At 50.4% G+C, this 13,814-nt stretch overlaps 1 protein-coding gene across 1 annotated transcript; it reads left to right on the forward strand.

Annotated features, from left to right (window-relative positions):
- Positions 1–273: 273 nt before the first annotated feature.
- TRNP1 (TMF1 regulated nuclear protein 1) lies at positions 274–4,836 on the forward strand. Its single transcript, XM_072609495.1, has one exon. The coding sequence runs from the start codon at positions 702–704 to the stop codon at positions 1,395–1,397; it is 696 nt and encodes a 231-aa protein (XP_072465596.1). The 5' UTR covers positions 274–701; the 3' UTR covers positions 1,398–4,836.
- Positions 4,837–13,814: the final 8,978 nt, after the last annotated feature.

Here is a 13,814-nt window from a genome sequence, read left to right on the forward strand (position 1 = left end):
TCTCATTAACCTCTTCCTAAATGGGACCAGGTTACTCAAGTAGGAGAAGGGGAACGTCTCTGCCTGTTTCCTCAACCTTGCCAGATATGAGGTCACAAGCCCTGGGAGAAGTTTCTCCAGGTTCAGAATATAGAATGTCAGGGCTGGCAAAGCTCTCAGAACCCAGAATAGTAGACCTGGATGAGGTCTCAGAGCCTAGAATGTCAGAGTCGTAAGGGCCTTAGAATGTGAAACACAGAACGTTAGAACATCAAACGCCAGAGGTGGGAGGGGGCTTAGAACATCACAATGTCAGAAGCGAAGCAGACCTTTGAGCTGTAACAGTCCGAAGAAGATCGGCTGAATTTTGGAGAAGAATGGAAAGGAATGGCAAAGGGGATGAGGTACCTAGGAGGGGCGGGCACCGGGAGCGGAGGTAGAGATGCGGCTAAGGGACCACGACAGGAGGACTAGGGCAGAAGGACCGGCTCCGGGGCAGCGCGAGCAAGGCGGGGCTCCGCGCAGAGGCGTGGTCCCGCGGCCCTGCGGCCCCTGTCATTGGCTCTGCTGCTCGTCGCTCCGCCCCCGTCCTCGCTCTCTATAAGAGGCCCCTCGGCGCTCGGTCCTCCCAGGCGGGCCGGCCCGGGCGCAGTCGCTCTTTCGGTTCCCAGCGGAGTCGGCTCCAGCTTTCTGCGGAGGGAGCCCAGCCGGGGGGCGGCGGGATGCCGGGGTGCCGCATCAGCGCCTGCGGCGCAGCGCCCCGCCCGGGGGAGCCACCGCCCCCTCCCGCTCCCCTGGCCCTGCCCCCGCCGTCGTCTCCCGCTTCCTCGGACCCCGCGGAGGAGCCGGGCTCCCCGCCTCCGTCCCCACCCCCTCAGCCCCCTCCGCAGCCCCAGCCCGCGGCCCCCGGGCCCACCACGGCGGCGGCGGCGGCGGAGAAGGGCGCGGGGCGCGGCTTGGAGCTGCAGCGCTGGCGGCCCGGCGGGCACGGCGCGGGAGCGGCGGGCAGCCGGGCGCTGGAGCTGGCTGAAGCCCGGCGGCGGCTGCTGGAGGTGGAGGGCCGGCGGCGGGTGGTGTCGGAGCTGGAGAGCCGGGTGCAGCACCTCCATCGCGTGTTCCTGGCAGCCGAGCTGCGCCTGGCGCACCGCGCCGAGAGCCTGAGCCGCCTGGGCGGCAGCGTCTCCCAGGCCGAGCTCTACCTGGCGGCCCACGGCCAGCGGGCCAAGAAGGGGCTGCGGCGCGGCAAGCGGCCCCGCCCGCCCGCCCTGCTCGCCTCGGCCCTGGGCTTGGGCGGCTGCGTGCCCTGGGCGGCCGGCCGCCTGCGGAGGGCAGGGACCGGGCCCGCCGCCGCTTCCCCCGAGCCCGACTCCCCCTTCCGCCGGAGCCCGCCCCGAGGTCCGGCCTCCCCGCAGCACTGAGGCCGTGCAGGAGGAGGAAGCCGCCGCCGCGGACCGACGCCAGCCGGGGCCGATGGGCCGAAGCAGTGGCCGGGCGGACGCCGTGGGGAGCGCGGGGGCCGGAGCGGGACGAGCGCGGCAGAGCGAGCTTCTCTGGGCGGGGCATCCGGCGGGCCCCTCTCCCCCATCCCCTCCCCTCTCTGCGGGGTGGGGGCAACTCTTAGAAATAAAGCTGTGGGCCCTGGGCCTGTTCCCCTCCCTCCCCCCGAGGCTTCCTCTCTGGGACTGGACTGCAGAAGAGTGGGGTTGGTGAGCCGCGGGGCCCGGTTTTGCAGAGGGGCAAAATGAGATGGGTGTGGTCCCTGAGTTGCGGAATGTGGGGTTTGGGCAGCCCGGTTCGGTATTGGGGGCCCCAGCTTCAGGACCTCGTCCTCCTATCTGTTTCCCTCCCCCAGGAAGTATTCAGGGCAGTCTTTATACCCTTAAACCTACCCTGTGTTCACCTGCGCTTCCTGAGAGTCCAAGAAGCTGGGATGGATATAGATTTTTGGCCCCACTCAGATCCTCAGAGCAAAAGAGCTCTCAAGGGCTGCACTCCCAGGTTGGAGAGTTAGGCTTTGTTAGGGGAAAGAGATGACTTTAGAAAATCAGAGTCCATCCAGACCATTAGAGGTTTAGCTCTGCCTTTTGCTAGATGAGTGACCTTGAGCGAGTCACTGCCCTGGTCTGAGATTTCCACTACCTACCTCATGGGCACGTTAATGAAGAGAGCACTTTGTAAACATTAAAGATGCCGTAGGAAAGGGAGATGTTTATGTCGAGTGAAGATACAGGCCCAGAGTGGGGGGAAAGGCTTTCCCAAGGTCATTCAGCCACTCCATGGTCCAGGCTCTAACCCAGGTGTCCTGATGTCCTAGTTAAGGGCTCCATCCCTCCCCTCTTCTGCTTTTTCCTGTCGTTACTCTCTTCTGATTCTCTTTCCCAAGTGCCCCAGGTCTGGGCAGGCCCTGGGATGCTGTTAGAAAGCTACCTGGGGCTGCGACTTTGTGGCTGGGTTGCACCTGAGGAAAGTCCTGACTCCTTTGTCAATTCCCTTGGGCCCCCTTGCTCTGAGCTCTGCTGCCTGGTAACTTCCAGCAGAGGATGAGCACAGTGCAAAGCTGGCATCCTCTGGCAGGAGAGGCAGATCCAGGGCCCTCTGGGGCAGACCTGGAAAACTCCCTGCATTCACTGTCCTAGGTGGGGGCCTTGAACCTTGCTGGCCTGCCTCTCCTCCATTATCTTCCGGACTGAGCAGATGTGGGGGTTGGAGACAAAGAGGTGAGCCCTTTGGGGGATGGGGAAGAGACCAAATACCTTGGACAACCACTTTCTAGGCCTGTCTCTTGCCCCTTCCACCTGGGGAGCTGAGAGGGTGTGCCATAGCACACAGGATGAAGACAAACTAAAGGCAGGAGCTTTTTCATCAGAAGACCTGGTTTCAAATCTTGGCTCTCTCTGGTGCTAGCTGTGTGACCTCTCCAAGTGGTTCAGCCTCTCTGAGCCTCTGTTTCCTCACTTGCTAAATGCTTCCTGTTCTAATCTGCTCTGTTCTGAAGTTCTTTACTGCTCTGAAATAATTCTATAAAAGCACTTTTCCTCTCTGAGTTTCAATGTGTTCTGCAAAATGAAAGGGTTGGATTGGATAATCTGTGAGCGACATTGTGATTTTCTAATCCCCCTGTAGGGATGAGAAAGTGAGAGAGAGTGGTCACCAGGTCCCCCAGAGGCTTTCCCTTAATGGTATAAAGTGGTTTGCCCAGTGTGGGATCCTCCCTATCTCCAGGATTTGTTTGTTAATCAGCTTTGTCTGGATTAGAGGGAGAATTTTGTGCCCCAGGATTACTGGAACAGAGCTCATCTGAGAAGAATCAGGGTGTGCAGGTCTGCCTGCGCAGTGGACACTGAGAAGCTGTCCCCCTGCTTTGTCATCAGATTTCAGGTTAACTGGCACAATCTCCTGGCATCGCCATTTGTAGCTCTCTCCTTTCCTTTCTCACCTTGAAAGGTTACATAATAACTCACATTTTCTGCGATCTGCAAAATGCCTTCCATAGAACAACCCTGTGAGAAAGATGTCATGGGGTCATAAGATCTACAAAACCGGAAGGGACCTTGAAGTCACCTAGTCCAGCTCCCCCTTTTTACAAATGGAGAAACTGAGGCCCAGTGAGATCAAGTGATTTGTCCAAGGTCATATGATGGGATCTGATCAGGTAGCATTTTATAGAGCAGAGTGATGAGAAGTGACTAGATGCGTAAACATATAGAGTGTGTGTGTGTGTGTGGGGGGGGGGGGGGTCAAGTTTAAATGCATTTTCTCCAAACTCCAAGTCTGATTCTCCATCATCCCCAGTACTGGGGCTTTGTGAAATATGCAGGACAAGCGTTCAGGCATCCCTGTTTTATAGATAAGGAAACTGAGGTTCAGGGAGGGAAACTGATGTGCTTGGTCACAGCAAATGGAATCCAGCTCTTCTGGTTTCAAGCTCACTTTGTCTCCCTGCCTCAGGATTTCTTCTCTAGTTTCCAGAGACCAACTCTCCCACTACTGTCTCACCCTTTTCTCCTCTAAACCCCATCCCAAGTTCCCTTCTGCAACATACTTTTCTGAGGCCCAGAGGCCCAAGACAGTGGGCTGGTGGGCCCCCCTGGAACTGACACTAGGTGGCATCGGTCTGCTTCTTATGGATACAAGATTTTAAACATGAAGGAGATTTTTGATTACTTTAGACTATGGAATGGAAGAGCAGGGAGTGACGTGTAGAACATTAGAACTGGAAGACTTTAGGCTCATCTGATCTGTCCTTTCTCATTTTACAAATGAGAAAACTGAGACCCGGATTCCAGGACTGACTTTCCTGAGGTCGGGTTTTTGAGCCCTAGCACCGACCTGGTGGGCTAAGTCAGTTTTGGACCAGGCTGTCAGGAGGGACATAAGGTCCCACCGGGGCACTCACTCTTCCGTGTGAGGGACCTAACAAATGGAGCAGTTTACAGTTGATCCCTCTGATGTTCCCAGCTCCTGTGTTCACCTTCCCAAGGGAGTCTGCTGCAGTCCCACCCCTTACCCCCACCATCCTAAGCTTAGATCCCCTTGTATGATGCTAAGGACCAACAGCAGCCATAGCGCTGACAAAGTCCCAAGTGGGGTCATAGCTTCCTGTGGACCCCACCACAAATGATCCATGGGAGCCCTCCAGGCTGAGAAGGTGATCTGGCTTGATAGAACCCTGGACACTCCAGCAGTGACCCCTTCTCTGAAGAGAGGGCATTTCTGCCTAAGCAGGTTTTTAGCCAGATTCTTATGGAGTGGGGGCAGGTGAATCTGATTTAAAAAGGACCCAGGACCAGGCATGGGGAGGGAGATATGGGAGTTACTTGTGGCCCTTACATATTAAACCAATGTGTGAAACACTCACTGTGTGTAGATCTCTGTGCTTAATACCAGGGGAGACAAAAGGTCTGGTTATGATCTCTGCTTCCACGGAACTTACGGTCTGGTAGGGAGGCAAGCTGTGTTTAAAAAAAAATATGTCCTTAGTGTCAAACCCAGTACCTTGCATCTAATAATTACTTAATAAATGTGCATTGGACAGGTTCCAGGGGCAGAGAACCTATGGCCTTGAGGCCACATGTAGCCCTCTAGGTTCTCAAGTGTGGCCCTTTGGCTGAATTCAAACTTCACAGAACACAGATTTGGCTGATGTAAAAGGCCACATGTGGCCTCAAGACTGCAGATTCCCCCACCCCATTTAGGCCATAGGACACACAAGTAGCACCCCTTTTCAAGTCTGGCTCTTAGCTGTTATATGGAAAGAACATGGGTTTAGATTCAGAGGACCTGAGTTCAATCCTAGTTCTGTTACCTATGTGATCTTAGGTAAGTCCTTTAACCTTTCTCTGGGTCAGCTGACTCAGTAAAATGAGAGGCATTGAATCTGAGCGATGATCCTATTATAAGTAGGTGGCATTCCCATGTCACCCTGCCAGACTCCTTTCAGCCCCATCTGTCTTTGGGTACAGTCAATTTAGATTGTCCCTCCTCTGGTCCCACCCTCATCACAGGCAGGACAACGCTGAGTGGTTTTCTATCTAGTTTAACTTCTTCATTTTACAGATGTGGAAACTTATTCTGAAAAAGATGAAATGACTTATTTGCCTGAGGTCACAGGTAGCATCAGAGCTCTCCACTGTCTGTCTCTGTCTCCCTTACACCATCCATCCCCACAGCCTCTTTCAGAGCAGGTTCTCTGTGCATACAGCCGCACTTGGCCCTCTTTCTCCCCTGGATCTAGGGTTTTGTTTCTCCCAGGATGTGGACGGTGTTTTTCCCTTCTGACACCCTCATGAAATCACCTTCCCTTCCACCTCCACTTCTGACCAGGGAGATTCCAAGTGTTTTTAAGACTCTATGTTTTCTCCAAAATTCAGCCCAGGGCTCTGTCAGGGCCATTCCATTCCTGGGTCAATGCTGATCAACCACTGTGGGTCAACTGTAGCTTGAGCTGTGCTGCTGTATCCCCCAAGACACGACAGTCCTTTTCACTCTCTAGTGGGTGCCCTGGTCTGCTGGGTTCCACCTCCAGGGGTGCAAAGCAGCCCTGCCTTCCTATTACCCTCCCTCTGAGCCCCAGGGAGCCAGTACTGAAGCTAGAGAAGATGGACACATCTTCCCAGCCTCAGCAAGGTCACTGGTGAAGGGACAAGCACCAGTCTTCAGTGCAGTGCCTATATTAGGGACAAGAGAAAGCCAGATGGATTTAGGTTGGTTGCTACCACAGCAGGGACTAAGGTTAGATGTTGAAAGAGAATTTCTAGATTCTTGGAGAACTGGGAACTCAGAAACAGAAGGTGAAGTCACACTGCAGAGGTGTTATGGTCTCTTCTCTTGGTAGTGCTTGAGAATTAGGGACCCATCTCACAACCTTCCAGCTCCCCACACCCCTCTGTCTTGGGAGTCTCCCTCCTTCCCTAGCAACACCCACACAAGCTCTCCCAGGTCAGGACTGGTCTCTCCTCTCCTACCTCACAGAATCTCATCGAGGAAAGGTGCCTCAGGAGTTAGAATGCTTTCTGTGACGTTCCCAAAGGGCCAGCTAGCCTTTGCTTAAACACCTTCACTGAAGGATCTCCAACCTACAACCTTGCAAGGGTGATAGGCTTTGGGACAATTTTCATCCTCAGGAAGTTTTTCCTTACGTGATACCTAATCCACCTCTATAGCTTCTACCCACTTCTTTCCTTGGATTTTAGTTACAGATTGAGGGAGTTGGATTGCAGACAATTAAACAATCACCTATTAAAGGCCTAGAATATGCAAGGATAGGAGCCAAGGAGGTGATGGTCCCTGCCCCTGTGGCACTTGTATTCAAATAGGCAAGTTCCAGGAGGCCCTACGTCTAGAATATTCCAACCTCCTATGAGTCTGTGGTCTCCTAAAGAAACATCCTTGTATAGTAAGAAGAGAACTGAGGTTGGAGTCAAGAGAACCTGGGTTGGAACCACTGTTCTATCAATACCTGTATCACCCTGGGCAAGTCATTTCCTCTTTCAGGGTCTCAGTTTCCTCACCTGTCAAAATAAGGAAGTTGGATTATGTGGCCTTTAAGGTCCCTTCTAGCCCTACAGCCTAAGATCCTTCTGAAATGCCTTTATCCTGGCCATGTTAAGCAAGCAGTCCCTGGGAAATGGAAAGCAAGAGAGGGATAAGTTGGTGGGTCTTTGGACCCTTGAATTTAGAAAAGAGATTGCAAGGCTAGACAGAACCACCAGGGGGCAATATGGCACTCCTCTCCATCTTGGGGTTCTACAAATGGGGAGACAGAACGCTAGAGGATTCTAAGGCCAAAATCTGTTCTTCAACTGCCCCCCAAATCCTAGTCCTTTCCCCAACTCTCCACAGTTATCCCAGTCCCACTGGTACACCCTGGGATTGTCCTAAATCCAGGTCACCCTGACCCCATCACAGAGATTACTTAGGAGTGGTGTTCCCCAGAGAGGGGCCAAGATTCACTCTCCTCAGGCTCTCCTAAGCACTGCCTTCTCTGAGCTTAGAGATCTGAACTGTTTCCAGCTATATTTTCCATTGAGAACTGACCACTCAACCCATAAGGGGGGATCTCAAAGAGACAATGGGAGAAGGGAGGGAAGGAAAGCTCAGTCTGACCCAGCTCCTAACATAGTGCCCTAATTGAAAGGTGAGGAGGGGATCTAGCCTTCAGGACCTCCATCTGAGGGGGAGATGATCTCTATCCTAGGGATTCTTCCATGATCTGGACACTTAGAACCTAAGGAAGGACCTGGTGGAAATATGGAATATTTGGAGGCATTGGGAGATCCATTTTTTATCTGCAAGGAAGTCTGCTCTTCCAGTTTCTTCCCTCCTCACAGCACCCTGTTCCCCGCACCCAACGGGCCATGTACCAAGCATGAGGCAAGAGCTGGATCTACAATAACAGAAAGCTGCCCAGCTTTTCATCCACTGACCCTGCTGACCAGACCCCAAGGCTTGGGGCCCTGGATGAACTCCAAGATAGACCCAGGCATCCTGACTCCTCAGAGCTACTGGGGAGAGCAGGGAAACCATTGGAATCCCAGCATTTCAGTGCTGGAGAAGACGTTAGGGACCATACAGTCCAACTCCTTCATTTCACAGAAGAGGAAACAGATTCACACAGCAAGTTAGTGACAAATGGAGGAATCAAATCCAAACAGGCTTCTTCTTCTCTCTTTCTCTGCCTCTTTCTCACTTACCATTCCTCCATCCCCACCCCCACCCCCACTGAGCTGTATCACCAGGGGTGAGAGGTGACTTTGGAGCTGGTCTAAAGATGCTGAGTCTGAGACAGGGACGCAAGGAAGCTGACTCTGGGGTTTCCTGTGGCTTGGGCCAAGTAGGGCTGGGCAGGCTGGGCCCTCTGGGGTGGCTGATTCAGGCTGAGTCAGGCTACTTGGCATCTTTAATCCTAGGATCTCTAAGCACTTTGCCCACATTTGGAAATGCCCCCCTGGGGATTTGAACTCCAAGGCAGGGTCAGGAGCCAAGCTCATCATACCTTGAGTGATCCCTTCCCATGTTTTAGGTGTGCATAGGTGGGGGAAGGGCTCTGTTCCTAACCATTCCCATTCTCAGGTCCAGGGCTTACACCCTAGCACTGGCTGGGAGTCAAACCAGTGGAAGAGACAAGTATGAGAGGGAGGGATTGGGGGGGGGGCCTCAGGCTCTTGGCTGGGATAGACAGGTCCCCCCATAGCATCACCATAAGAGGAGTAGTTTAAGCAGCACCCTCTCCCCCTCCCCCAGCCCATAGGCCAGTAAGGGGAGGGGGGAGGGGAGACCCAAGTTCTATCCAAGGAACATTCCATTCTGACTGTTCAGGGACAGATATAGTCAGCCTGGCAAATACAGAGTGGAGATGGTGGGGAATCTCGTCAAGGCTTTGGATGTCCTGCTCCCAGAGGACTTCCCCCTATGTAAGGAGCAACTCCCTCCTTCATGCCTCTTTTCCTCCATATGACACCCCAGCTCACCCCAAACTCAATTCTAAGGAGGAAGTGGGGAGCCTCAGGAAGAGAACAACTCGGGCCCAGAAACGTGAGAAGCCTGTGATGACTGTCTACCCCTGCCTCCAGTGGGCCCCAAAAGACACAGACTTAAGGGGAGGTTGGGGCGAGGGGTGGGGGGGTGGGGGGATGGTAGGACAGAGGCCTTCTTCACTCACTGGATGGGCTAGATGTGGCCTCTCTTCCTCCTGTCCCCGAAGCCCTTGGCTAGGGAGATTCCAAGGATATGAATGGGGTGTGGAGCTCACTGAATGTCAGAGATAATTAGGGGTTCATAAATGATTCTTTCCAGCCAGGGCTGGGCAGTGCCATCATCTCCTCAGTCTGGGAACCATTCCTGCCAGCTGGGCAGTGACTGCTTCCCCAGAATGTCTCTTCCAGGAAGTCTTCCCTGACTATCTACACCTAGCTGGACACATTCCTCTCACCTGCATCCCTGAAACTTTGGTGGGTTCAGTGGCTCTGCTGCTACAGGTATCCCTTTATTTACAGAACAGTGACAGTATCCTTGCTGGCTGCCTGTGAAATGAATTTCTGTATACTGAGTCCTATTTGCTCTTGACTTTGAATGTAAGATTGGGGCTCTGTTCCCACAAGAAAGAAGTTGTTCCCATATGTAAGCAAAACTTAAAGTTCCTTCCAAGTTTTGAAAAATGTATATGTTAAGGACAATTATAAACTTTCTGGAATATATTAAAAAGACTTCCCTATCAGGTTGCATGGTAGCTGGGATTATATGGTATGGATGACTCCAAAGGCTAAGTGAACAAGACCCAGGGACCTGAGGAACCCTACAGATCCTTTCACCACCACCCCCATCACCCCCCAGGTTCCTGCAGCAAAGGCTGCCTGCCACGCTTCTCCACACAGACTTTAGGTTCCATCACTTGGGCAGACCCAGGCTTCAGCAGGGAAACAAAAGGTAGGAGGGAGAAAAACCCCCAGGGACAGCCAATCAATCTGAGAGTAGCCCAGAATAAGTAAGGTTTAGGGAAGAAGGTGAAAGCTGTGTTCACTCACCCATATGGGTAAACTGACTTATCAGATAATTTATATGGAATCAGTTTCCTGATTTCTCAATTCTGTAAGGACAAATTTTAGTCAGTGTGTGCCATACTGGGTATCATGGCTCGGGTAGTCTTACTCAGTTATCCCCCTCAGTCCCACTGTGACTGTCCATCCTTTCTCCCATAGTTCTATCACCTGCCTCCAAAAATGTGGGCTCTAATAGTCAATTCAAGATCATTCCACAGGCTTTTAAGCACCTGTTATATGTCACTGTGCTAGGCCCTGGGAGATACAAAGGAAGAAATAAGCCTAGGCCAGCTCCATCAATCAACGGTTAATATTTATTAACTGCTTAGCAGCTAGGTGGTGCAGTGGGTAGCACGCCAGGCCTGGGGTCAGAAAGACTCATCTTTAGTTCAAATCTAACCTCAGACGTGTACTAGTTGTGTGACCCTGGGCAAGTCACTTAACCCTATTTGCTTCTGTTTCCTCTTCTATAAAATAACCTGAAGAAGGAAATGGCAAACCTCTCCGTTATCTTTGCCAAGAAACCCCAGATGTGTTCACAGAAAATCAGACCCAGCTGAAAAATAACTGAACAATTAAAGGCTTCCTATGTGCTAGACTACTGTGCTAAGCTCAGGGGGATACAAAGAAAGGTAAAAATAGGGTCCCTGCCCTCAAGGAGCTCACAGTCTAATGGGGGAGACAACATGCAAACAACTCTGGATGAACACAAAATATATTGGATAAATCGGGGACAAACTCAGAGGAAAAACACTAGGATTAAGGGGAAATTGGGAAGGGCTTCCTGCAAAAAGTGCAACTTTACATGGGACCTGAAGAAAGTCAGGGAAACCAGGAAGCAGAGGGAAGGAGGAGAGTATTCTGGGAATGGGGACAACCAGTGAAAATGTGCTTGTCTCTGTTTTTGTCCTAGATAGAGTTGGTGGTGGTGGTGGTGGTGGTGGGGTTTTTCCCACCCCTCTCAGACTGGGAATACTGCCTGCGGAGAGAAACCCTCTCTTTCCTCCAGTGCCCAGCTGAAGGCTCTTCCCTTCAGGGGAGCTGTGTGGAAAAAGCATTAGGGGTGTGGGCATAGGCTATGTGTGAATGTGTGCATGTATGTGTGAGAGAGAATCATAGTCATAGAATTTCAGAGCTGGAAAGAACCTCAGAGACTAACTAGTCCCAGGGTTTCTGATCTTTTTTTGGTGTCCTGGACACCTTGGGCAGTGTCTGGTGAAGTCTTTGAAACTCTTCTAAAAAGAAGGTTTTCAAATAGTTGAAGGAAATGCTAAATTTCAATTAGAGGTTAATGAAAATAAGGATGTAATTTTTTTCCCATCCATTTTCATGGACCTCTTGAAATCTATCCATGGACTCCTTGGGGAGCCCAGGTTAAGAACCCTTGACCTGGACCAACCCCCTTATTTGACAGGTGAGGGAAGAGAGACTCAGAAAAGGGAAATGACTCGTCTAAGTTCACAAGCTAATCAATGACAAAGTTGAGAGAAGTATCCAGGTCTCTTGCTTCCAAGAGGAGGAATCTTTTCTCTGCTCTACCCTCTCTTTAGAATGGGTGTGAGAGAGTGTCTTTGTGGGCTGTGTGTGAATGGTACGACTAACTATGAGTGAAGCTAATGAGACTCCCCATGTGTGACCAGGAAAATATCTTTTCTGGAGCTGAGCTGCCCCTTCTCTCCCCAGTGGTGCCTGCACACATACATCTAACAGAAGAGCAGGACCCTACAGGGAAGGGGAGGGCTCAGGCCTGTTCCTTCCCTGCTTGGTTAGTGGAAGTCATTCTTACTCACCCCTAGGCTATTCAGAGAATGCGGGGTGCCAGTTTTGGCTCAGCCTGGCTGAGGGGGAGGGGGGAGGAGGGAAGCACCGATGGGGGAGGGGGAGTTGGGTGGAAAGGCCCACAAGAGCTTTGTTATTTCTCTAACCTTAGCTCTGCTACTAACTAGCTGTGCAAACTTGGCTGAGAGCTTTCTCCTCCCAGCCTGTTTTTGCCTCTGTAAAAGGAGCGTGATCTCAAATGAAGCCCCTCCCAGCCCTGACATTCTATGTTCCAAATCCTTTCCCAGCACCATTCAGTGTTCCAAGGTCCCTCCTAGCTCTGATATGCTATGTTCTAAAGTCAGTTGATCAACAAGCCCATTTCTCAAAGTATTTTTTTTTACTAAAATTTTTCAAAATTAATCTGCCCCTTTTATAATTCCCCCGCCTCATTAAGCAATATATCTATACCTACCTATCTGCACATATATATATTTAATAGCCCTCTATGCACACACACATCAGGAAAAACAAATTCCCACCTTGGCCATATCCAAATGAATATTTCTTTCTGAATATTAAGTTTATGACCTTTCTATCAGGAGCTGAATAGTATGTGTTTCCTCTTCGTTCACAATTGTTTTTATCATTGTAGAAATTATTTTCCTGGTTCTGCCCACCTCACTCTGCCAATCAGTTCATAAAGACTTTCTGAGTTTCCTCTGAAAATGTCCATTTCATAATTTCCTATGATAGGATAATATTCCATTATGTTCACATATCACCATTTAATTAACCATTACCCTGTAGGAGGGTCCCCTCTTAATTCCCAATTTTTGCTTTCCATGAAAAGAGCTGTGTCCATATAGAACCTTTTCTTCTTTCTTTAGGGTATAGGCCTAACAGTGGTTTAGCTGGGTCAAAAGGGGTACACAGTTTGATCATTGTCTAGCATAGTTCCCAATTGTTTTACAGAATGACTGGGCCAACTCACAGCTCCAGGAACAGTACATTAATGTGCCTGTTTTCCCACAGTCCTTCCAACATTTGTCATTTTCCAATTCTGTCATCTTGGCCAATCTGATAGGGCTGAGGTGGAACTTTAGAGTTATTTTCATTTTTATTTCTCTAATTATTAGTGATTTAGAGCATTTTTTTCATATGGTTGTTGATAGCTTCGATGTCTTCCTTTGAAAACTACCTCTCGCATTTTTTTACCATTTATCCATTAGGGAAAGGCTCTTAGTCATAATTTTGAACCAGTTCCTCATATATTTTGGTTATGAAACCTCTATCAGAGAAACTTACTTCAAAGAGTCTCCCCTCCGCCCCCAGTTACATAAATAAGCATTTTTTGTTTACTATGTGCCAGGCACTGTGCCAAGACTGAGATACAAGAACAAAAAGAGTTCTGCCCTCAAGGAGTTCATATTCTAATGGGGAAGACAATGATACATAGAGTGGGTGAAAGGGAATCTCGGAGTGAATTATGGAAGGTGTAGACAGGAATAAAAGTAAGACTATGGGAAGGACAGTGGCACTGGATTGTAGAAGGTATAAACATGAGTAAAAGTAAGAAACTGGAAAAAGGAGAGAGGGAGGGATGGTATTGTAAAGGACTTTAAATGTGAAATAGAGGATTTTATATTTGACTTCCTGGTAACAGGGACCTACTAAAGATTACTAAGGGGGTGGGAGTGGGAAGGGTGATCTAGTCAAATTTAAACTTTAGGAAAATCTCTTTGGTAACTGGGTGGAAGATGGATTGGAGGAGAGATTTGAGTCAAGGAGACCAATTAGAAGGCTAGTACAATAGTCCAAGCAAGAGGCAATGAGAGCCTGAACTAGGGTGCTATGTGTCAGAGTGGAGAGAATGCCACATGTTACTGTTTAGTCATTTTTCAGTGGTGTTTGACTCTCTGTGACCCCCATTTGGAGTTTTGTGGGCAAAGATACTAGAGTGGTTTGTTATTTTACAGATGAGGAAACTGAGGCAAATAGGGTTAAGTGACTTGCCAGGGCTCACACAGCTAGTAAGTA

Source organism: Notamacropus eugenii, chromosome 5 (assembly GCF_028372415.1).
Source record: "Notamacropus eugenii isolate mMacEug1 chromosome 5, mMacEug1.pri_v2, whole genome shotgun sequence".
Lineage (NCBI taxonomy): Eukaryota > Metazoa > Chordata > Mammalia > Diprotodontia > Macropodidae > Notamacropus > Notamacropus eugenii.

What these genes read in the sequence shown, in the direction of transcription:
- TRNP1 (XM_072609495.1), top strand. Translation starts at nt 702, where the DNA reads ATGCCGGGGTGCCGCATCAGCGCCTGCGGCGCAGCGCCCCGCCCGGGG.